Raw genomic sequence first — 23,821 nt, 5'->3', positions numbered from 1 at the left:
AATATATTATATATTACATATTAAATAAGTTAATATATTACATAATTTTTAAATATTAAAATGGGTGAAAACAAAAAAGGTTTAAAAACTTCAACAGGTATTAAACCTGCAAATGCTCCCTGTCAACATAACCTTTAGCCTTTCTGAATGATGTCCTTTATGCATACAGCACACTATTGCTACAAGATCCATAGACTACTCAAGAACAGACAGACACGGAGTGGACTGTACAAATGAAACTTGTACCCTTAGATCAGGATGTAACTTCTTCAGCGTCTTCACGCAAATTACTAGTCTTTTTCAAAAACAAGTCCCTGCTTCCAAGATCTCTGAAGCTTTCACTCCAGCCCACATTTAACTCAGACTATTTTTGTAATTTAAACTGATAATGATAGTAGTGCCCTGACAAAAAGATCCCTTTGCAGAGCACAGCCATGAAGCACCCTGGGTATGCCTGCACTTCTCTTCAGCAAGCCCACCACCTCGGTGGTGAAGGGCAGTTAATGGAGGAAGATCAGGACCATCCACACAATACAATCACAGCACAGCACTGCATCCTTTTAGTATTCAATACAGCTGGTCACTAAACCCACTCTAACTGAGTCAAATACTGCCCATGGGCTCCTGGGAGGCAGGTGTTGGCATGTGGAATAAGATTGTTTGGGGAGGTATTTCTCAAGTTTGAAATCTCTAAACTCTTTATCCTATTATTTTCACATGTTTGAGAATCACTTCCAGTATTTTCTAATGAAGTAAGACAGCAAGCTTAAAAATATTTCTCCCTTAATTGAAAAAATAACTACATATTCTGTTCACCAGTCCTCATACAAAACACAAAAGAGTTCAATTATATTTCCAAAATAGCATTAAAGAACATTGTACATATAGTTCATATGTAGCAAAGATCTATGTAAAGAGTAATATTTTATTTATTTTGTGAACTGTTCGCATCTTCATAACTTCTGGGGTCAGAAAACCAAGATAAATGCTTTGTGGAACTTCACCAAAACTGAAAGACAATGGGTGTTAAAAAAAAAAAAAAATGTTGGCTCCATTTTTAATTATTTCTTTGAGACACTAATTTTGTCCTTGGCATTGACTTGTCTATTCATTCTCACAGAAGGTTATGAAATATTCCTATGCAAATGTGTCTGAACAACTTTTATAAACTTATTATTGGCAAAAAGGACTCTCCATATAGAATTATTTGGGAGTCACAAGCTGAAGTCTGCAAAATATTCAACTTCTTTATCATTTCCTTTTTCCCCCTACTTTCTTGGGGAAGCATGCAGATGCATTTCAGGAACAACTCTGCATGACAGTGAGACATCTAACTTAGAAGAGCATTTATGGGTACAGTCCTTTCTGTCAAACACCTTTCCTTCTTGCAATGGGCATACATAAAAACACCAATAAAATAGAATTAGAATACAGAGTTCAGTGTTATTACCAGGCAGATTCATTGGTAGACAGATGAGAGATTTATTTCGATGAGGAGGTCCTTCACTGGTGTTTGCCAGAAGGCACATCCAGTCTGCTTGGCATCCAGATGTAGTCCACATCTTACCACCATTTATGACATATTCATCGCCTTTTCTCACAGCTGTTGTCTTTATATCTATTTCAAAACAAAGGAAATGAAGGGTTATTCTTGTGAAAGAGGGATAAGCTGGTCCCTGAATGACTGGCAAAGTCATTCCCTTGCTCTCAGACAGACAACTAATATTTGGTCCTCTCTTCACACCGCTCAAGTCCTTTAACCCTTCCAGGCTGCACAAGGTAGACCTATCTGGTCAACTCTTGGAAGGCAAGCCAGGGAAACCAGACCACTTCTCTCATCCTCCTTTAGGTGGAGTTTTCATCCCAGTGGATGAAAGTAGAAAACCTTCCCTAAGTAAATTTGGTCCATTGAAAACTCAGGCCAGAAACACTTCAGTCTGAGGTGATCTATTACATGTTTCTGTTACTGCATCTTAGTCACTGAGGTGGTCATTAATTTCAGAGTCCTGACTTAAACATAAGTCTCAGTATCTGTGTATGCATAAAGATATATGTACACGCACATCCTGCATGTTCTTGGTCAGAATGGCGTAATAAATTCAAAGCTAGCAAACTTTCAAAAGGTCAAGTCTAAATGCTAAGAATGCCTGTACATGAAGGAGTTCTAAACACTTGCTATTTATAGCAAAAAACAATCTTATTTTCATCTGTGAGTGTTCACATCAAGCTGCAAGCAGCCCTAGCTGCAACAGACAGCCGGAGTGAATCATTAATTATTATTCACATTCTGGCAGAATTTCCAAGGGGCTGGCTTCCTCCCCCTGAAATAGAACTTTTTCAACTAAAACCCTGAGGAAGACTCTCCAACAGATATCTAGCTATGAGCAGGTGATGGTATAAGAGAACCCTAACACAACCCTACTAGCAAGTGTAAGTCTAATGAGAATATAAAGTCCATAAAAGCCCATCTACTAAGGGAAGCAGTAGACTTGGAGTCAAACACCAAGTGGAGTGGGCCAGCACATTAAAGTCAGCTGGTTATACCTTCATACACACCCACCTCAATTTGCACATGAATCTTCTTCCCAAAGAACATAAAGCACAGCAAAACCAAGTATCTGATCTTCATTTACAAGATAAACTGGGACTGAAGGCAGCACAACTGCAAAGAAGTCTTGTTAATGAAGGAAATGGGGAAAATCCATGGGTGAAAATTGTATAAGACAAGGGAGTACTGGATATAACTATGGATAAAGGAACTTACAAGAGGATAATGATGAACAGCAAGGGAAACAGTAATAATATGGATAAAAACAGTAGCCATACAGCTATTCAGTCAATGAAAAGACTATGCCAAACCTGTCCAAGGGCCTTCATATGAAATCTGTGTAATAATGAAGGCCAACACACTGCAGGAATCTGAAGTACTGATGCTCTTAAGCACAGACTGCACAATCATATACATGGAGACTAAATAACAAATGAAGGACACACAAGATCTGGAATAAGAAATACGACACAGTACTGAAGTAGCGTGAAAAGGATGGGAGCATACACAATGATTTACATCACATATTCCTTCGTTGTGGAACAGCTAATGAAGAGATTAGATAGAGGTCCCATGGACAGTCTGCAGAGTAACAATCGTCACTGTGATGCTATTGCAAAGGTAAACAGTTCTTGCAAGCATGGCGTCACAGGGGACTAACCACCCAAATACAGATTAAAGAACAAATGCCTCACTAATGGAGAAGTTCAAGTATTCCCAAATATGACGGTTAACAGTTTGCTTCAAATACTTGAGAAGTGACTATGTAAAATCAACTTATGAGGAGTTGATTCTCTAAGTAGAAGAAAGATGACTAAGTCAATAAGTAAATCTTATGTTTACAATACAGCAGGCTTTGAAAACCTACTTAATTTACTAAAGTTAAGTGGACTCAGTCTCAGGGATATGGCTATGAAGATACTTTGGAATATTTGACTGTAATTAATCTTCCTGATAGAGCATAGCTCTGGGAAAAGGCTACTTCAGTGAGTGCTCCATAACTCATTTTTGGCAGTTCCAGACCACTGCCCCTGTGGTGTCTATAAGTCACACAGAGCATTCTGTGAGGGTCCCTCCTAGGAAGGATCACAAGGCATCATCAAAAGGCATGTGACCTAGCTAGTGTCATATAAGCAACCAGGGCTGATCCGCTCACCATTCAAATCAGAACATACCCAAGACTCAAGTTTCCTTCTCCATTATGCTTTTGAGTCCAGCCATGCATCCAAATAGGTTAGACAAAAGGCAAGGTTACCTTCAACTTTTAAGGTCAATCTCACAATCAAAGATAGGCAACACATAATCCTTAAAGTAAAAAATTGAAAATAACATGTCTGGAGTTTATACCATCAGCACAGGAAAATAACCCCAAAACTTCAGAAAACAGGAGATAGACTACAGGAAAGGAAAGAGATTAATCATCAAAGTAAGCTACAGTTTGGAGGTCAGAAGGTAAGAACTGCCAGAGGTCAAACTAAGTGAAATCTTGCAGATGAAACCAAACAAAATCCAAGAAGACTGAGGTGGCAAACAAAAACGTTTCAGCCACAGAAATGAAAAGAGAATGAGAAAAAAAATCAGGAGGCATATAGAGGATGCCTCAAAACTAAAGAAATATAACACATGAGATTAGAAAATTATTCATAATACAGCTGAAAAAGCAAAAATATCGTCAGAAAGGCCTGTTCAGAAATTAAAATTATTGAAAACAGTGGTTGTAGGTTTTGACAATCTGCACAGCCTCAGAACGCATTTGGAAAGAAAAGACAGTTCAATTTACTAGTGGTATCTTATTTCAAGCCAAGCTGATCTGTTTATGATGAAAGTGGATTTTCTAGAGAAAACTGGAACACAAAAAATCTCATTGGACCTAAGCAAACTAAAATATAATCTTACTAGCTAACTATAAGTTAAAACTTTTGAAAATATAAGAACTCAGACGAAAGTGAAAATGTGGGTAAGGAACTTGGCAAAGGGGATATTGCATCAGGTTGCATTAAAAGAAGAAGTGCTGATGTGCAGAGAGGGTACTATTGGAGCTCCTCCCCTGATATTTGCCTTTGGATGAAACATATTCAATATTTCCATTAATGACCTTTAAAAGAAGAATAGAAATACACTAATGAAATTTGCTCGTGACACAAATTTGGGAGACATCAACACAGAATGCTCAAGTATTGCCCAGCAAGAAAGGAATGATCTTAAGTTTTCAAATTCAACGAGGCAAGCACAGTTACTTAGGCACAAAGCAGTAAGAATGACTGCTCTTTTACAATATTTCAATAGCAAACTGCTAATGAAGATGATCTGCATAGTTAATGACAAGACTCACAAGCCAGTAAATTGTTGTGTAACAGTAGGTATTGGGGAGCAATATTTCTGTTAGTACTGGAGAAGTATTTATGCCATGATAGACACCATATGCAATTTTGGTTTTTCATGCTCAAAAAGATGACCTAAACACAGAAAAGCAGGAAGACTGAAATTTGCATTAGACTAAAATATACAGTCCTTTTTGTTGTGTTGAATTTTGAACAAATTGAATGAGGCGCATTTCACTTCTCATGTAAATAAAAACTTTTTTTTCTCCTGTGTTTCCATCACCTTCAATAATTTTGAACTGGCAGAAGAAAGTGCTAGAGATACTTTACTCTCTGCATTCTTTAGTTTAAAATGCACCAGCTCACATGGCAGAAGCTTCACATGTGAGGAGTTACTATACTTGACTACCACTACAGTACTACCACTACTTGACTACCACTACTACTCACTTATCTAAGCGAGACAAACATCCTAATAACATGACAAACCAAAGGAAGCACGAAGTCCATTCATTTATCCTTTAGAAGCACTGTAAGTTGGTTTCTGGATTTATACCAAGGATCTAATCTTCTATGACAGGTGAAAAAGTATTATCTTTTCATCCTGTAGTCTGCCTCCCAGCTGCAGTCTGGGTTCATCAGGTAATCCTAGTTGATTCCAAATTTATCTTTAGATGTATTAATCCAAGTGTACCATTCCAATTAAACTAGATGATAAACAACATGCAGCTAAAAAAAGTTTAGGTTACTTATTATTTGGAACACGGCATAAAAAATTAAAATAATTAGAACGTTCTGATGATCATCTAAATAAACTAGAGAGCCATTAATAAAAATAAATTATGCATTTCCTACATTAGCAAAATTCAATTTTCAAATTATTTTAATAAAAAGCAAGTCTATAAAAATTATGGAATTTTTCTTATGAACAAAATCAATGATCTAGAAAACAGCAATGGATCATGTAGGAAGATTTAGTCCCATTGTTTCACTATCCCCAACTCTCTTGAAAACTACCTGCTGCACCTTTGCTCTAACACTGAATAATTATCTACTTGTCTTGAGAAAACAACACGAGTTTGGTCAAGGAGACAGACACAGGGCTCTGCTTTGCCGATCAAAACTTCCATCAAACGGAGAAGTCTGTTTTAAGTAAGTGCAAGTTTTAGTACAGCTGCATGGGCCACGCACCCTACCACATATGTCTGCAGGTTTGCACAACTGATGGCGACTCTGCAACTACAGTGGTGAGCTCAGGAAAAATAGGGAATCAGCAGCAGGACAAGCACCAGGAGAAATTCAGGGTCAGCATTACAGCTGCATGTTAACCTGCTGCACTCAGGCCATACACAGTTCTAGCTATTGATTCACTGACAAATACACTCAGTTTGATTGCTTTTAGATGCATCAGAGGCAAGCATTGCTGCTCGAATATTACTTTTTGCCCTCATCACACCAGACTTTCCTTTGTATTTCTTACAAAGGATAGTGGCAAAGGGAGGGGTCAGGGAAACCAGATTCTTCCCACTAAAATACCAGGCTGTCTAAAATTAGCAATTTGCAAACTTAACTTACTTGCGACATCTGACCCAGCTCCAGCTTCACTGATTCCTAAGCAAGCCACAATATCTCCAGCTATAGTTGGTACGAGGAACTGTTTTTTCAACTCATCAGAACCAAACCTGCAATAATATGATGAAAAATATAGGATATTAAATGCTTTTGAAGGTAAACTTTATTTACAAGTTACTTACACATTTTGTTCTACTCACAGTGATCAATTTTCCAATGACTAGGTGACCTATCCCAGAGCCAAAGGATGGAGCAGATACCCTCCCAAGCTATGACTCAGTGACTTCACCAGAACTGCAGCCACAGTCATTATAAACAAGGCTTTTACAAGTGTTGAGGCATCTTACTTCCACAGAAACATGTGGTCTAGATGCCCAAAACCTGGTATTTATGCCTATTCTTTTGAGAGCTATCAGATCCAAATAAATACAGTCCCTGGGGTTGCCCCTCAATGCTCCTGCACCAGTCTGTAATCAGCCAGCACAGAGGACCCGCTCTCTGGATCTCTTCTGACTTTTACACCAGCTCTTTGCCAGGTTTTAGTGGTGACTGAAAAGTTATGACGTGTTTACCCTCTGCAAATACCTGTATTTACATTATTAATATGTCATATTTGTATTTAAATCATACAGTGAAATCTGTTAATGCTTCTTCCCAGCCATTCTTTTAGTTCCCACAAAAATAAAAAGGGATACAGCAAACTGCTGATGACATTTTAACAGGAAAAAAAATAAATCACTTGGACATATTTAATTCAATCAAGAGGCATCCTCTTTTTTTCCAACATTTATCTGCCTTCATAGATTCAGAACATGGTGCATCTCATTTCATGGTTGGTTTTGTCCCAATTAACATTTGCTGATTTGGTCTTGAAGTGTGAATGGTGAGCTCACGGCCTATTTCTTGAACTTCTCTTATGCCAGACTGAAAAATTCCTCGGGTCATGACATGACATGACAAATCTCTTCTGCGAGGGGGAAAAAAAAAAAAATAAAAAAAATCAAGTATGAGGCTTCTCAGGTCAGCATTTTCTTAGGCTTCCTGGCTGCTTAAGTGGGCTGCAGTTACCCGGACCCTCCTTCTAAAGCACTGTCCCAGTACTTCCAGAGGAGCGATGCTGTTTTAGCTGAGACTCCGACTCTTTCCATCCACTCCAACCCTGACACAAAGCAGTCAAATGACACCGGACGGTCAGAGTGGCAGCTGGCATTCTTTCACTTTGTGCACACAGGGAGCTCAATTCCTAGTCCTGTCCCCGCTGAAAACAATCACAGCAGCAATCCCAAATAAACACAAAATGCAAGATTGGAGTGTTTACTTTCTCCTCCAGCATACTGGGACAAAGTCCCCATGTCTGTTATGCAGTGTAATTTTTATTTTTTATTTATTTTCCTTGGGACATGATCAAGTATGGCCAGATGAACATTCATTAGACAAAAAAACCAACAAACCAAAACAACCATCAACATGAAAAATCAGATTATGAGAGGAGCTAGCAGGGACTTCTGGCAAAGCTTTCTGACACTTAAAACTTTGCCAACCTTTAGTTATTTCAACAGAGGATTTCCATGACAAGAACATCTCAGAATAATGTTCTTTGACATCTTTGTTTGTTTGGCTTAAGTTCTAGAAAAAAGTTCAGCTTTTCCCAAAAATGAGACTACAGAAGTTATTTTGCAATTAAAACAAAGTCTGGCAACACTATCTTCAAAAGATCATAGGTTTTTACGCCTTGCAGGGAGGACATACAGCTCAGAAAACAGCTAGCTATTGTCTTAGAAATAGAAATTGTTTCTGTAAAATTCTACCCACCTTAAACACATCCTAGAAAAATCTCAGGTTTGCATAAATGCAATACCCACTTCTTTCCAGTTCAACAGCTCCAAAATTAGACAAATCTATTTGCAATGAACTCATGCTCTGGCTCAAGACAGACCAGACTGTATCTGCTTTCTGTGTTGGGGCCATATCCTGGAGCATAGTTTCCCATGAGATGAACTGTGCAGCCTTAGCATCACTCTACAATATATTTTCATGCATGTGTGTATGTACACACACACACACACACCCCCCCCCACACACAGATGAGTCTACCATCAATAAACCAGAGCTCCTTGTTGATGCTGGGTAACCCAGAAGTCCCAAGTGTGAGATTCTGACGTGCTAAGAGTTGGATGAAGGTGGTCCATCCTTTATTGCTCCACACTTTATAAGCAGCATTGGTCAATGTCATGAACGCAAACACAAAAATGGCAATGGTATGCAATCTTGTAAATAAATGGTGGGTAAAAGGAAAACAAAACCATAGCAAAATACAGCTGTGAGAACACTTCCTTGATCCACATAGTTCTGTTTATGTGCTCTGCCAATTAGAAATTTGAAGTGGCTTTTATTAATCTCAAACATATTTAAAAATCTGGTTTCTGACAGGTTAGATTGCTACAGTGAATGAAAATATGTCTATCGCACATCACTATTCTGACTTAATTGAGCTGATAATCATCTTGTTAGAACTGCAAATTTTATTCACTTTTGTTTCTTCTGCTTCTGGGCAAAAAAACTGAGCTGAAGCAAATTAATTAAATCAGTAAGGAAAGTTCTGAGTTGAACTGACAGATACACCAGTATGATATACAAATAAGAGCAAACTGAAATTCTGAATATGAACAGCTGCAGGCAGTTCTAACACTGCTACCAGCATTTAATCAATTCAAGCTTTCTTGCACCAGAGTTCACACATTCAATCACTATTCACCACTAAAGCAAAACTAAATTAAAAAAAAAGTTTTCAGATGATCTATGCATTATTCTACAGTATCTTAAAGATGACATCATAGTTTACTCATAGACTTTCTAGGAATATAAAGAGGATTTCCTTTAGGCAAAGAGGAGGGTAACTTTCAACTACTGTCACTTTCCTTCTTACATACTAGCAAGAGGGGAATTTCTCCTGTTTTTTAATCTGTTCGACTCCTAAGCTCAAACAATAATGCAGCAGCCACATGCCATACTTGTGCTTCAACATAGTCCTGCACAGGCATCCCACCATCTGATGTCCTGGTCCAGCTTAGCAGCACTCTGGATCTTCAAGATACAGGAAGAGAAGCAAGAAAACAACAAATGGGAAGAGATGCTCCTTACAAGCACAGAAAGTGTTAGAAACTTACGGAACAGCAGCAAGCACCCTTGGGCTGCATGAAAGCCTCATTAAGTTCAGTAATTTACATAACCTGGATTTAAAAGAATCCACACTGCAATCAGCTTTCTCTCCTTGAGTCCCTATTCCAGTTAGGATAAGACAACATGTGAGTTGCAAAAACTCGCATTTAGAAAACTTACTTACTTTTTGTAAAAGACAGAATGAGAAAAAAAAAAAGAATAAGAAAAGTGCTCTGGCTCCCAGTTTTTATCAAGCCTTTAAGCTTCAGTTATTTGAAGATCTTATGAAATAGATTGCTCAGTTCAAGACGCTGCTACGTCCTGAAAAGAATACAGATGAGAAACCTGTCTCATAGACTACTGATGGGTATGACTACCTCATGAAGATGAGACTACCTGAAGGGTTTCTGGTTAATAATGATTATGTCAGTCTTCTATTTATTTAAGAATGCATTTTGCACTAAAATGCAGGTATTGTGAAAGAGGAGTCATATTAAAGATTACCCTCTCTGGATCACACAGTTAAAACAGCTACTCGTGTGGTTGGTATCCTGCAGTTACCGCACAAGCTCTGGAGACCTGAAGGCTGCCCAGCAGACAACCTGTCACCATAGCATGGCCAGGCTGTCACCAGGAGCTGGAGAAACCTCAAAAGGTACAGGAACAGTGTAAAGCAGTTTTGAGGACAGATAGTTCAGAAGCAGCTGTTTGACTTCACATTGCTCCACCATATTACTCCAGCAGCACAGCTGGCTGTGGATGCAATGTAACCAGTCACCATGACAGCAATGCTCAATGATACTTTTTTAAATGATATGTTGAAAGCTGCACCTATAGCAGTCTCTGTTCTGGCTCAGGGAAAGACCTGGCCTACATTATATGTGCTATATAAATGAAGTACCAAACATGAGAAAGCAGGAGAACTCAGTATGTCTGTTCTTGAAGAAGCACAAAGTCAAGCTTCCCTTATGCTATGCCAGTGGGAAAGCCATTTGGCTCTTCAATGACCTCTTTCCATTTTCACTGTTTCCACAGCTAATCAAGTGGATGAGCCTGCTTTTCAAAACTGCTGTTCTGATTGTCAACAGCAGCTTCTTACAGAAGCTTCTTTACAGAAAACTGGAAAAGAGACTGTAAAAACTTTTTTGACATGAAATCTTGGATACACTGCTGTGCAGGGTGGAGAATGAATCAGTGAAGAGTAAGCTGATGAAACAGCTTACTCTGCCCACCAAATAATCATCCTCCTCCTCACTGTTTTTCTGTAAATAATAAGAAAATAAAAAAATCCTCAGGAAAAAAAGAAACTTTACTGCCTAGTGCTGAGATAAAGGAGCTCTACACTGATCTATCACTATGGATGTGTCGCCCTACACATTTGTTTACAAGCCCAGGGAAATGTATCTCATTCACTGCCTCAGCTGAGAGCTGCTTTCTCCACTCTATTTGTAAGCATGAAAGCAAGTGAATTCTTACATCCAAATGCATTTGAAAGACCTGTCAGAGAGTTATGTACAGAACCAGGTACATCAAAGGTCAGATCACAGCTGACGAAACATTTTGCATTTAGTTCTCAAATGTAAAAAGCCCTACTGCTTTACCTAGAGAAATCTGGGGAAAAAAATGGAGCAGTCTGAGCATCTTCAAGTGAAGGAAAGCAAAACAAAAATTTCTCCTACATTTTTCTGCACAGTAGAAATGTACATAAATCAAAATCTGCAGAGTTGCTTCCAAGTATGACCATAAATTAAACTTTCTTAAGGTTGTCAGAAAAAATTATGAAGAATGAAGTGAAAAGTGACAGGAACAGTGAACAGGAAAACAGATATGGGCAACATTTTCAAAATTACTATGCTCTTTGTAGTTTATATGATTAAAACTGTTACTGCAATGTACTTACCATTTAACTTAATATCTCAAAGACCTTCACAAACTAAGCTTTGCAACAGCCTCTCACTGAAGCAAGAAACACATGGAAGTTGCAGAAACAGCATTGAGTGGCATCCCAACTCTAGATATTTTAAGACTATTTATTTTTTTACAAAAAAAAAGTAAAAGGCTCTGTGTGTGTGTTTATGTGTGTGTGCATCCATCTGTCTGAACTACTGCACTGTCTATATATCTAATTGAGGGAACATTTCTAATATACATTGGCAGAGCATCTTCCTGATGTATCCCATTCACTGAGTTGGTTCATGGGTGCACTCAATATATGCTTGATGAATGCTGAATAAATGCCAAAGTTAGGAAAGCCAACAAAGGGCTCCAGACTGCTTTTTACAAGTTTTTTCAGAGATGATGGTTGATTCATATATTACTGTTTACTTTGTGCATCATTCATGCATAATGTGTAATAATACATAGTTAAGATGCAAAATCTGGATTCTATCTGGAACTTAGTGTCACCAGAGTACACAGATATCTATAAAGAAACCATCCAGGCTGTGAATGCAATATGAATCATGACTCAGCACAAGCAGTTGTACCTCGCACCCATGCCAAATTTCCTGTAGCAACCAGCTTTCTCTTTTCATTACCAAGTTCCCTTTTTACGTCTTAAGAGTGTACTGTACTGTATAACTACTCAGTGGAATTGACTTAACTGTAGGGGAAACATTCACTAACACAGACATAAACTCAACTACAGATTTCATCATGTTAATGACATTTTCACAGTTACATTCCAACAACTTCCATTTTAGGATTTCATTACCACAAATCTACATAGCTTCACTGCTTTACTACAGACTGCAGAACAGACTAAAACTGCAATGAAACAAAATCCCATCTTCTTTTACCCACAGATCTTTTTAAACCCCTAGGAATAAAAAGCTATCATTGGAACAAGGTACTATTCTCTGAAGTCTTTTAAAATACTACTTTTATTCTCAGTTTCACTACAACTAAGTTACTGTTGCAACAGACATAATAAACTCCATGCTTTCAGCAAGTTTTTGGTGTATTACACAAGGGAGAAGAAAACTTTTAGAAAGCCTCCCCATGGCTGAGACCTTTAAAGCCGTACATACCTAGCAGGAGGATAAATGGATGTCAAGGGAACAGAGCCTAAATTCCAGGCTCTACAGTGGATTTACAGGCATTTGCATTGAGAATGGGGAAAAAAAAAACCTCCACCAACAAACAATCCAACCCTAAAATGCTCTTCTGTGCAAAAAATCCTCTCTTGTATGTCTGTTTTGTGAGGATACATTTCTGACTTCACCATCATTATTTGAATTTAATCCCCACTACCACCTTCAAAAATTTTAGGCATATCCATATTCCAGAGACAAGCTGCTGGGCCAGCCTGCTGCCACCCCCTAGTTTTGAAAACTGCTGTTTTGATGCAGAACGTCTGTGAAGAAGCAGTTGGTAACTGCTGCTTTCATTGTGGGGGAGCACCCAAAACAGATTCAGAAGGTGCAGGAGCCTGAATGATAGCAAGTAATAAAAGGGAAACACTGACACAATCAACTGAAAAAAACCAAGATGAGTAATTGCCTGGAATGGGCGTATTTAGGAAGAATGATACACGTGCTACAGTTTTAGAACTTACACAATATTGATCATTATTTTTGAAAAGTCACAGTCAGTAAGGAGCACTTTGTAAAGCTGGAAGAAAAGCAAGTAAATTATAAAATAGAATTAGACTGATCCTAATCTTTACAACTAAATGCAGCCTTAGTGTGACTGCACTGGGATATCTGCCTATGAAAATACACAAACATGAATGGGGGGAGGTTTCTGGAAATAAGATTATTTATTGGTTGTGGCATGAAGGTTCTGTGTTTGGAAACACAATCTACTATTAAACAAGGACTATGTTTTAATAGATAATATTCTAACATTAAAAAAAATACATATTTTTCTCCCTTAAACCAAAGTGCACTGGAGAGTGAGAGTAGGTTCCTACCTCAAATGTTACTGAAGAGCAACTAGAAAGAAAATCTGCACAGTAATATTTTTTTCTACTCTTAAACAGATTAAGTTTTAGGCCTAAACATATCATGGTTTGAGTTTTAGACTAAATCAAACTTTCTGCACATTACCTTGTAAGAGCAGGAGTAGCCATGCCAGCTTGTACTCCAATAGCCATAGGAACACCTCCACAGCGGATATTTCCCAGCTCTTCTGCCACTGCAATGCTATAGGAGAAATCCAAGCCCATGCCGCCATATTCTGCAAAAAATACAGATCTATGATACTGATGTTCTAGACTGGCATAAACAACAGGGGAAAAAGAAAAGTCAAATACTGCTACTGCAAGGACCTGTCAACAGCAATTTCATTGCTATTTTTTAAATATTTGGCAATTATCAGGTTTCCTTTCAGGAAACTGATGCCAAGCTATTTTTTACAAAACCTGAATTTCTAATTACACCTGCTTTAATTACCCATGTGCACATCAGGTCATCTCTAGATGTCCTAAGTAGCATCATTACTTTTACTGGAAACAGGAGGAAAAAGTGAAGTGCTGCTGAAAACGACATCAAAAGGCAAAATTACTCTCTCTAACAGCAAGATTATGTGAACAATTCACCACAAAGTACAACGTGCTTCTGTTTCACGGTGATACCCCTCTCCACACATGCTCTCACTCTGCAATGCACTGAAACAGAGCTCACCTTCCTCACACCCAGCAACCAAGCCAGCACAGAACAAGACCATGTGCAGGTGGTGTCCCTATGTTAAGTTACCATTGATAGCTCAAAAATTCACATTCGACGTGAGTGCAACACCAAACACGCATAGTTCATATCCTGGCACCTGGTTGCTGCAGTCATTAAAGCACTTTTTCATTAGCGGGAGGCTGTCTGCCGCAGGGCGCTGGCCAGGTGCCAGCATGGGCCGCGCCTCCTCCCCACACTCCAATCTGCAAATTCAATTAAAAGAGGATATTATTCTTCACCTCCTTCCAGTGCCCAGCGCTGATAAACCCACCATGTAGTGAAATGCAGAAAAAGTGCAACATTGCTATGATGGATGAGGTAATTTCTAGCTGTGTCAAATAGTTTATAGTCCAAAGGAAACATAGAGAAAAAGGAAAGGTTACTGCTTGACGTCATTAGCTGATTGAGCAGCTTTGATTAGATAATGTTTTCCTCCTTTTTTGGGCTTTTTTTTAACTCATTTGAAGATCAACTTAGACAATTTTAAATAAATAGATACCATACCCACCTCTCACACACAATAAGGGGCAGACGACCCTCTTCCATTTTTACTTGCTGACAGTAAACATTATCTGAGTTCACTCCTCTACTGACCAGCTTTGAAATTTTCAAAACACCACAATCAATTAAAAATCAAAACATCAGAGTGCTTATAAACACAGGGCTCTGTGTGCTATCATCTGTTTCCTAAACCCACATAAATTCTCTCTGTGCATCCTTTTTCTGCAGAAAGAAAGGAAAACACAAACGGAAAAGACCAAGTGTGAAGTTCAATTTTCCAATAACATTTCTGCTTAGGTCACCCTGAATACTCTGGATTATCAGAATTAAAGAACAACTACTTTTCCAAACTTTTACCTGAAAATAAAGAATGTTTCTTAAAAATATACACGAAATTAAAATTTTTACTGGGCAGTAAGTGCAGTACAATGAAACAACAGTAATATAGGAATGTGTTTAGCGTAATATATAATCTAATTCTCTTGCCTTTACAAAGGCCACATCAATAAATAAATGCTCTGAGGAACAGTAAGGAATGTATGAGCATGCAAATGCAAGGCTATTTAAAGATGTCTGGCATAAGAAAGTTTTTGCTAATTTTATACAAATCTATAGCAGATTTATAATAGATAACCTCAGTTTTGGCATCATACAAATGCTTTCCATTTGATTTTATTTTTTTTAAGATCAGTCAGTCATTTCATTGCCAAACTACAGTTATTACTAATTTTGTCCTTGGTTTTGTCTACCAAGCAGTTATATTTCTGCCTTTCATTTAATTTCAGAAATCAGAACCTTACTTTCTTGATTTAAAGCGACTTCACAAGAGGAATGCTATCCTCAAAAATGACCCAAAGAAGGATCATTCTGTGCAAGTGTATGCCTTACATACATTGTTTGATGGTACCACAGTTCATTATATGCTACTATGTAACAGACTTACCTTGCTCTCATTTGAGATTAGTTACTAGGTGGTACATTTTAAAACGGAATGCTGCAAAAGGCCAGCTCTCAAAGTGATGACACCAAAGGAATTTCCTACCAAAGGGAGGCAATGGATCAAAATGAAGCCTCAGGAGCTGAGAAGGTGTAGGAGGGAAGCCCTACCAGGCAGAGATTATGCATCCACCAAAGATTTTATAATCTGGAGATAGATAACGCAAGAGACAACCACAGATGCAGACAGGCAGGAATTGTAAAAATATTAATCAGACAACAGTCAACTTTTCTTCAGTTTGAGGCTGGTCTGAGCACATCACCCTAAGTGCCACAGGACTCAGCTTTTTAACTGAGAGAAAACCACTAGGTTGTTCTAATTTCCACCTGCTGCAGCAATGATAGTGAATGTTTCATGGAACGGATGCTTGATTTTTGTCTAGAATAAGAGTTACTCTTGTAGGAATAACTCTTATTTGCAATAAGGAAGTAAGCTTGTGGTAGGAGGGTTGCGTTCACTGGTCTCATCAACAAACACCACCTCCTGGAAGTATCTGTACAATGGCATAATGCTACTAGGTCCATCTAATTTTCATTCAGGAAAGCAAACACCATGCCTAATATAATTTTTGGTGAAAAAAACACAATGAAAGGAACCAAATAAATTTCAAATTTGATTGATTGTGTTTTAAATTATAACAAACTATATGTAAATATTTACATGTAAAACATTTCTAGTGTAAATGTTTCATTTCACTTTAAAATGAGACGAGTGACCCTTAGCAAATTGTTTGGCTACATTCCCATTTTTAATTTGCAAGAAATATTAAAAGAACACAGCAAAGCAAAACTATGCAGAAAGTCTAATGCACTAATGCTTTTATAATGCAAAACATATAGAAAAAGACAACTCCGCTATATTCAAACTCTTATGGTTTTGCTGATAATAGCACAACTTCTGGCTGTTTAACATTAATTTGATACCTTATCTGTTGTTCTTTTTCAGGTTCTTTTACAAAGAAATTAAATTATGAAGCCCAAAGCAAGAACACATGAACATGTAGGACCCATACTGGAGTATGGGACAAGTGTGAAGAGGAAGGAGTGGCAGTGAGGAACTGCTATGGACTGACCACAACCCCTCATCCCCGTCCCCCTGCACCACTCGCAGTGGGAAGTAGATGAGTCAGGAATGAAGGACTGAAGTTGAGCCTGACAAGAAGGGGGAGAGGATGGAGGGAACATGTTGGTTTAATTTGCCTTTGTTTATTAATTGGCAGCAAATGAAATTAATTTTCCACAAGCCAAGTCTGCTTTGGTGAGCAGTCTCCCTGACTTTATCTCTATAGCAGGCCTGTGTCATTGTATTTTCTCCCCTGTCCTGCTGTGGGGGGGGGGATAAGTGAGCAGCTGAGTGGGTGTCTGGCTGCTGAACAAGGTGAACCCACCACCCCACGGTCAATATATTAATCTGTTTTCCTTTTAAATTGGTTCTGTGCTTTTTTTACTAACCACCAACATCACATCATTTTAAACTGAAAAAAGCTCCTTTTTTGATATAGACCAGCTTATTTCTACATGTGAGGTTTGTGACACTGCCAGTGGAGTGGGAGTCCAAGAGAAAAGAGCAAGTTTTTTTAAAAAAACATTTTTTAAAAGATGCAGATGTGCATTCTACTAAATCTGATAATTAAGGTTATCAGGGCTTTTATGTATCAATACAGGAAGACAGCAAAGATGATGCCCTAAAATACAAAGAAAAGAGTAAGTCTATCTGATCTTCAGCTGCAACATGTCCAAACAGAAACACCACTGAAAAGATCAGCTGGGAAAACAAAGGCAAAGAATGTCTATTAAAAAGGACTTATAAAGGCGAAGGATTTGATAAAATCCTTTCACTTTTGTGAAGACCAACACATTTCTGGTCACTTGTTCAGCTACAAGCTCCCTGTTCAAATGAGTCCGCTCAATGATGAGACATGCTTGAAGTCTTTGGTCCAAATTCTGTAAGAGTTTATTCTATTTAGAATTTGCTTCTGAACCCTACCTAGTAGCTGTCAGTGGGAATGACAAGGTGAAAAGGGTCTATAAGTGAGTTGAAGCAAGGAGAAACAGAGGGTCTTCAGAGTGTTTAAAGAATGTGAGTGAGCCTGGAAAAAACAATAGCGGAAACACAATACAGCCATATCAGTAACTCAATCTTAAATGCTTATATAATTTATCTTGTTTGTTTACAGAGCTTACTAAGTTCACATAAAGTGTCTCTCTACCAAAGGAAATCACACAGTATTATTTCTACTGTTGGCACCTACTCAGTGCAAAAAAAACAAACGTGTGCTCTTATTTCTAGTGACTTGAAAGACAAAATATGAATCAACTCCCATTTTTAAGACAGGTCTGAGAGACTCCTACATCTGACACCAGGATGACAGTGCTAATTGCCAGTTTTCATTGTAGCCTACAATTTTAAATCAACAGAAGCAAAATGTAAGTGTTTAAACCTTACTCTCCTGTAATAAATATAGTTCAAGGATTTCAACTCCAGAGGACTACAAAGAACCTTGAAGTTACATAATTGCAAATGTCACAGGCAGGACAATACAGAAATCCTACTGTAATTCCTCTTCTGTTCTTTACATAAATGGAATTTAAAGAATTACCCAAATGGTTACTCTCCATGTTGTGTAATTTACCATGAATCTATTCTGAAAAATCTTGGCTGATCAAGCTCAGAAAATACCTGCAGCCCGCTTGGTTATTTGCTTCTTGCTGGATGTAGTGGCGAAAAAACCCTCTCATTTCATGTAATAGAAACACTGCACATCCACTCCAGCCTTACTGAGATAAACACATGTTTTTTTGGCTATTTCATCTGGATCAGTTCACCAAGAAAAAAAAAACCCAAACAAAAAAATCCTTGTACCAGAAGCAAAGTTCCCCATAAAAGATTATCTCAGCCAGACAGCTTCAGTTAGTCCCAAAGTAAGATGAATTACAGTGCTTTATATTTGTGTTTGGTTGATCCTAGAAAGATCACACAGTGATCTGCACACACAGTACTTTATCTCTTACGGATACACTAGTTCATCAAAAAAATCCAAGGCAGATATTTTACTCAGTAATATTACTCTTGGGATCTAGTATTCTTTGGAAAAGGAAAAATACAGATTGGCTGCTAGCTCCTTTCCAAGCACATACAGCTAGCGGCACAAGCACAATCTCCGAGCAAATAACAGTGCAAATTGTGTGTTCCTGCAATACTCATTGCTACAGAAGTCATCATGGTTACTGCTTCAGAAACAAAATTTATGAGATGAGTAAGGTGATAGGATCTGTCTATTACCATTTTAGATTAAGACAGAGCTACACTAGAATATACAGGAGAAACCTTCCTCGCAGTGTAAGGATAACCCTCCTCCCAAAAAAAACAACTCAGAGTTCCAAGTAGGAACTTGGCAGTGTGTCCCACTGAGCAGGTAAATGCACCACATAGACCTGTGGGGCAGCATGGACACATTTAGAGGGTTCAAAGCTGTATAGGACACCATTTTAGAAAGCCAGAGCGATATATTTTAAAACACTGGTTGATAACAGCTTCACTTGTTACCCTCTGGCTTCCAAAAACCTTCCTCAAAAATTTGTAAGTTTTCTTTATTTTCTGAATGGTTATGCAGTGTCACCAAGTGCCATCTGCATCTGCAATCATATCTGCACAGATCTTCAAACTCAGAAGGATATCAGATCTCTTCAAAAAAGAAATCACACAAATCCCCAAAATTATGTAAAAACAATGTTATGGGGAAGGAATAGTTAAGCTGCAGAGTACAATAAAATCAAACGTCCACATGGCAACACAGGAAACATCAGTGCAAAAGGACACAGTAGCTAAAAAAAAAAAAAGAAAATCCAAGATTGCACAGTCCCAAGCACCAGCTGTTCCGTCAGCTCCAACTCAAGAGAAAACTTTTATGCAACTGAGATTATTTCCCCCCTCAGCTCTGACCCAAGATCAATTCCACAGAAGCCTAGTTAAACAATCTACTTTTTTTTTCTGTAAGGTTAAAAAACACAGATTTCAATTACTGTACATTTGAAAATGCCAAACTAAATGCCACAGCATGAAGAAAACAAGAAAAGAACAACATGGAAAAATGAAGTAATGAAGAATATAGGCTGAATTTCACACCTCCTGAGCTTCAGTGGCAAAGTCATGCTACTTCTCATGAGGTTTCTCAATGGGCAAGCTCATAAACAAACCATAGGCTAGGTTTCAAGAATATCACCTCTGCAGTCTCCCTGCTGCTTGAGGTCAGTCAGTCGGGAACAACTGCCAACCTCCTCACATACACCAAAAGTATACATTCCTATAACCTGCTGTATGTTCACTTGGTTTAAGCTTTGCTTGCAGATGCTCAATTTAATCCTATAAGTCAGGCTTATCCAGCAAGGAATACTGCTTCTCTCCAGCTTGAAAGTTGTTACCCTTCTGATGAAAAGGCATACATTTCATCAACATCCTTGAACACGGTGCGTGCCCACTGCAGTCCTACTGACACCACTGAGCATCAGCCCTCAGAGGCACCAAAATCTGCCTTCAGACTCAATGAGGCACCTGTCAGCCCCACACGAAATGAGCTCTTTCTCCCAAAGAAACAACTGCACAGCAGCTCTGCTGGCTTCTTTCTAATGTTTACATTCATTTTGAGCAGGTAATAAATCAATTAATCTCGTATCTGTACAAGACAAAGTTGGTACAGCATTTTTAGTGCTGCTGGTGCTCCTATACAGAACTCTTCCTCTCACATGAACTACCATAAACTACTACAAAAAGTTCATGTTACTCTGTATCATGGCAAATTTTCTCTAATGAGATCTGAAGAAATATGGATACACAAATAAGTATTATAAGGAATCTACAGAAATGTACACACATTCAATGAGCAAGAGCAGGTGAGCAGGTCAAAGAAAATAGCAATAGATGGATGAATAGGTAACACACAGAGCCCAAAGAACATTTTCCAGTTCAAGCACAACAAAGAGAAAAGGTAAGCAACAGGACTGGATACAAGTAGATATGCTTGTAAGGATTATTTAAAAGCTGGATGTAAAGGGGTCAGGATCTGAAATCAAAAGAAATTGTACTTAGCTTTGTTAGCAAAACATATGAGTAAAACACAGACTAATTACTCTCATTTCTTAAAGGCATCTGGGTGTAGAGGCAACATTCAAAAGATCCAGAGGTCATTAAACAGATTTGTTACATTTACTACTTATTAAAATTTCTACACTAAGATTTAATACAAAAGCTATTTATTGGCTGAAAGCTGTGTTCAACTTTATTTCCTACCAAATCTTTTATTCCTGTCCAAGCTCATAAAGAACTTGTTGGAAATCCACATTTGTGTGACATGGAAAACTTTAGCCTGTTAGCTGAAGAAGTCACACCCAAAGGCATAAATTTTACTAGATAACAAGTTCCAGAACTTGCGATCTCCAAACAGGGTTATAAAATGAGAATTAAAATTGAAGGTATAGAAATTTGAGAAACGGTGGTTTTGAATAAACCCCAGTAAAAAGGATTTCAGAATTGTGCAGTGAATAGTTAAATCAGCCTGGCTAACATAGCGGTTTTAGTTCAGTGGCACAGAACTTGGAAAAGAAACTCACTGTGGGAGGCTTCCACAGGAATTTCTGATCAGCACAGGCTTACAGGACCAAACAATTTTCCAGTGGCTGACCTCTTAAGTCCCTGAGAAGCCGGGCCAGATATGGAAAAAATGCTGTGCCATCCCAGAATACTCCTCACATTGCAGAACAACATATTCTTAGCACAGTCACAGTGAACAAATTATTAAAGACATATCTATCAACAAATGCTGCAGCAAGAAGCACAATCCTCTGTCATTAGGTAATGTCCTTGTTTGTAGGCATTAACAGGCAAAATTCTTCAGCTGGCAATGTCTGCATCTGCAGGTGGACACACGGCTGGGACCACTTCCACAGCTCCCTGTCCCCAGCAGCTCCCACGCCCTTGCCCTGCAGGACAGCCTGTGGCACTACTGGAGTATTTCCAGATGTGTAGCAGAGAGCAAAGGAGTGCATCTGCTGTATTTTGTGATTCTTTGTGAAATCAAATTGGTTTTGAAACTGCTTTCAGTAAGCAAAAGCAAAGCAACAGAAGAGCATCCCCATTTCTGAACAATAGGAGTGTGGCTAGCTGTTTAAGACAACACCCAAATTTTCTGTTTTCCAGGAAATATCGCAAATTTAATCTCAGACTGGGAAAAAAAGTAAAATAAAAATTCAAAAATCTAATATATTTTATGACATGGAATTGCTTTTTTTTTGTCAGTTTTTCTTGTTTGTTTTTCAAAAGACGTAGAAAGGAAATTTCACAACAAAAACCCTCTGGAATGAAAATAGATTTTTTGCAGTATCAAAACAATGCATTTCCCCTTACTTTTTCTCTAACAAAACAGACATTTCAGTAAAGCTGACATGTTCCCATGCTTGACTTATTCTTGATAATTTTAATGGAAAAGCATTTCACTGACAGTTTTTATTTGGTTTAAGAAGTGTTGGTAAACACTTTAAGGACTAAAGGATTAAAAATACCTGGTTTAGTTCTCATTTTTGCCTATGATTTTGTGTGCATTCTTATCCTTAAGATTTGGCAGTCATAACATAACACCAAACAGATTATCCCTCTCTGTTTGTAAAAGGGCTAACACAATTTCCAATGTGAAATATGTTACATTGCTATTTTTGTTTACACTGAAACTGGAGGCTGTGCTGTGTGGTACTGGCCACTAATGAAAAGATTTTCATTATAGTGCGGAGCCTGCTGAAAATTAAATTCCTCATTCATGATTGTTTTCTTCAAAGGAACTTTCTACTCAAAGTATTACATTATTTCTATGAGCATTTCATCGTCCCCTGTGCTATGCTCCAAGAAATTATAATTTATGAGGATTATCTGCGTCTTATTGTGTCTTTGGTAACAAACCAGCACTCAAAAGCAGGAAAAGCAAGTTATTCCAAGGGGGAATGACAGCATCCAGCTGCAGAGGATAAAATTATAATATAGTTTACTACTCAAAACCATAAACTGCCTAATGCACAATTATCTGACTGACACAATGAGGTCTGTAATGTACACAGAGAATAACCTAGGACAAAAGGAAACAATTACAAGATTAAAAGTATCCATAGAAGAGTGAGTCAAAACCAAAACAAACAAACAAACAAAAAAACCCACAAAACTCCCCAGAAAATCCTTTCTACCTTCCCCAACTCCCAGTCCTACCTCATTTATAACTAATGACCCTAAGCGTTTATGCACCCAAAACTACCCTTTTACTATAGAGTTTAAATATATTTTTTTATACCAGAAATAGAAATTAGGTTTAGCAATAGCAAATTTAAGTCTATAGTAAACATGTATTTGCACTACTGACTGTATAAACACTTGCAGCTGAAGTCAGACCTCTCCCAATCCTGAATACTATCTCTGCTATTTATGGACTATTCAGGCACCCGAGCAGGGACATTCCTGCATTTAGCTACCGCTGCAGAGCTCCGAGAATGTCAGAGGCTGCCTATTCATCTCAATTGCTTGTTTTTTTATAAGTAACTATACAAAAAATTATATCTTAAATTCTTATTCTTAAAATAGCACACTAGAATTACATAGCAATACATGTATTGGAAAATACTACCTTGGATATGTAGACACAATGTAAACTTGCAAATTAAATTTTATTGCATACGTTGCGTAATTCTGAAAGGGACAGTATACTAAATCAACATATATATTGTATGGCATATATTCATACTTATGGGATGGCTCTGAAACAGAGATCTAAATATTCACATTTGAAAATAATAGCCACAAAACAAGTTCATATATTTAGCGGAGGTGATGGCAAAATCCTTCTGCCCAGAAATTAAGAAACTATTCCAGGAGATGTTTGAAAAATAATCTTAGAAATACTTCCAAATATCCGAGTTATTATCTTCATAGCTCAATAACCTAGCCAATAACATACCGTCCTTTCAAACTAGAAGAAAAATACCAGTGAGGCTAGAGTCCTCTCCACCTTCCACCTCCCGAG

General features: G+C 38.0%; 1 protein-coding gene across 1 annotated transcript in view; it reads right to left on the bottom strand.

Annotated features, from left to right (window-relative positions):
- Window positions 1-1,450: 1,450 nt before the first annotated feature.
- Window positions 1,451-23,821, bottom strand: part of LOC104538818 (probable acyl-CoA dehydrogenase 6) — a gene marked incomplete at its 3' end in the record, with an annotated part of 55,533 nt that continues 33,162 nt past the window's right edge. The window contains exons 3-5 of the mRNA XM_010182162.1: window positions 13,650-13,779; window positions 6,445-6,551; window positions 1,451-1,618 (exon numbers count right to left, since the gene is read on the bottom strand). Of these exons, the coding sequence (XP_010180464.1) occupies window positions 1,451-1,618; window positions 6,445-6,551; window positions 13,650-13,779 (405 nt within the window). The remainder of the gene's footprint in view (window positions 1,619-6,444; window positions 6,552-13,649; window positions 13,780-23,821) is intronic.

Source organism: Mesitornis unicolor, unplaced genomic scaffold (assembly GCF_000695765.1).
Source record: "Mesitornis unicolor isolate BGI_N332 unplaced genomic scaffold, ASM69576v1 scaffold27250, whole genome shotgun sequence".
NCBI classification, from domain to species: Eukaryota; Metazoa; Chordata; class Aves; order Mesitornithiformes; family Mesitornithidae; genus Mesitornis; species Mesitornis unicolor.
Note: the sequence above shows the minus strand (reverse complement) of the source record. Positions and strands in the feature narration are given on the sequence as shown.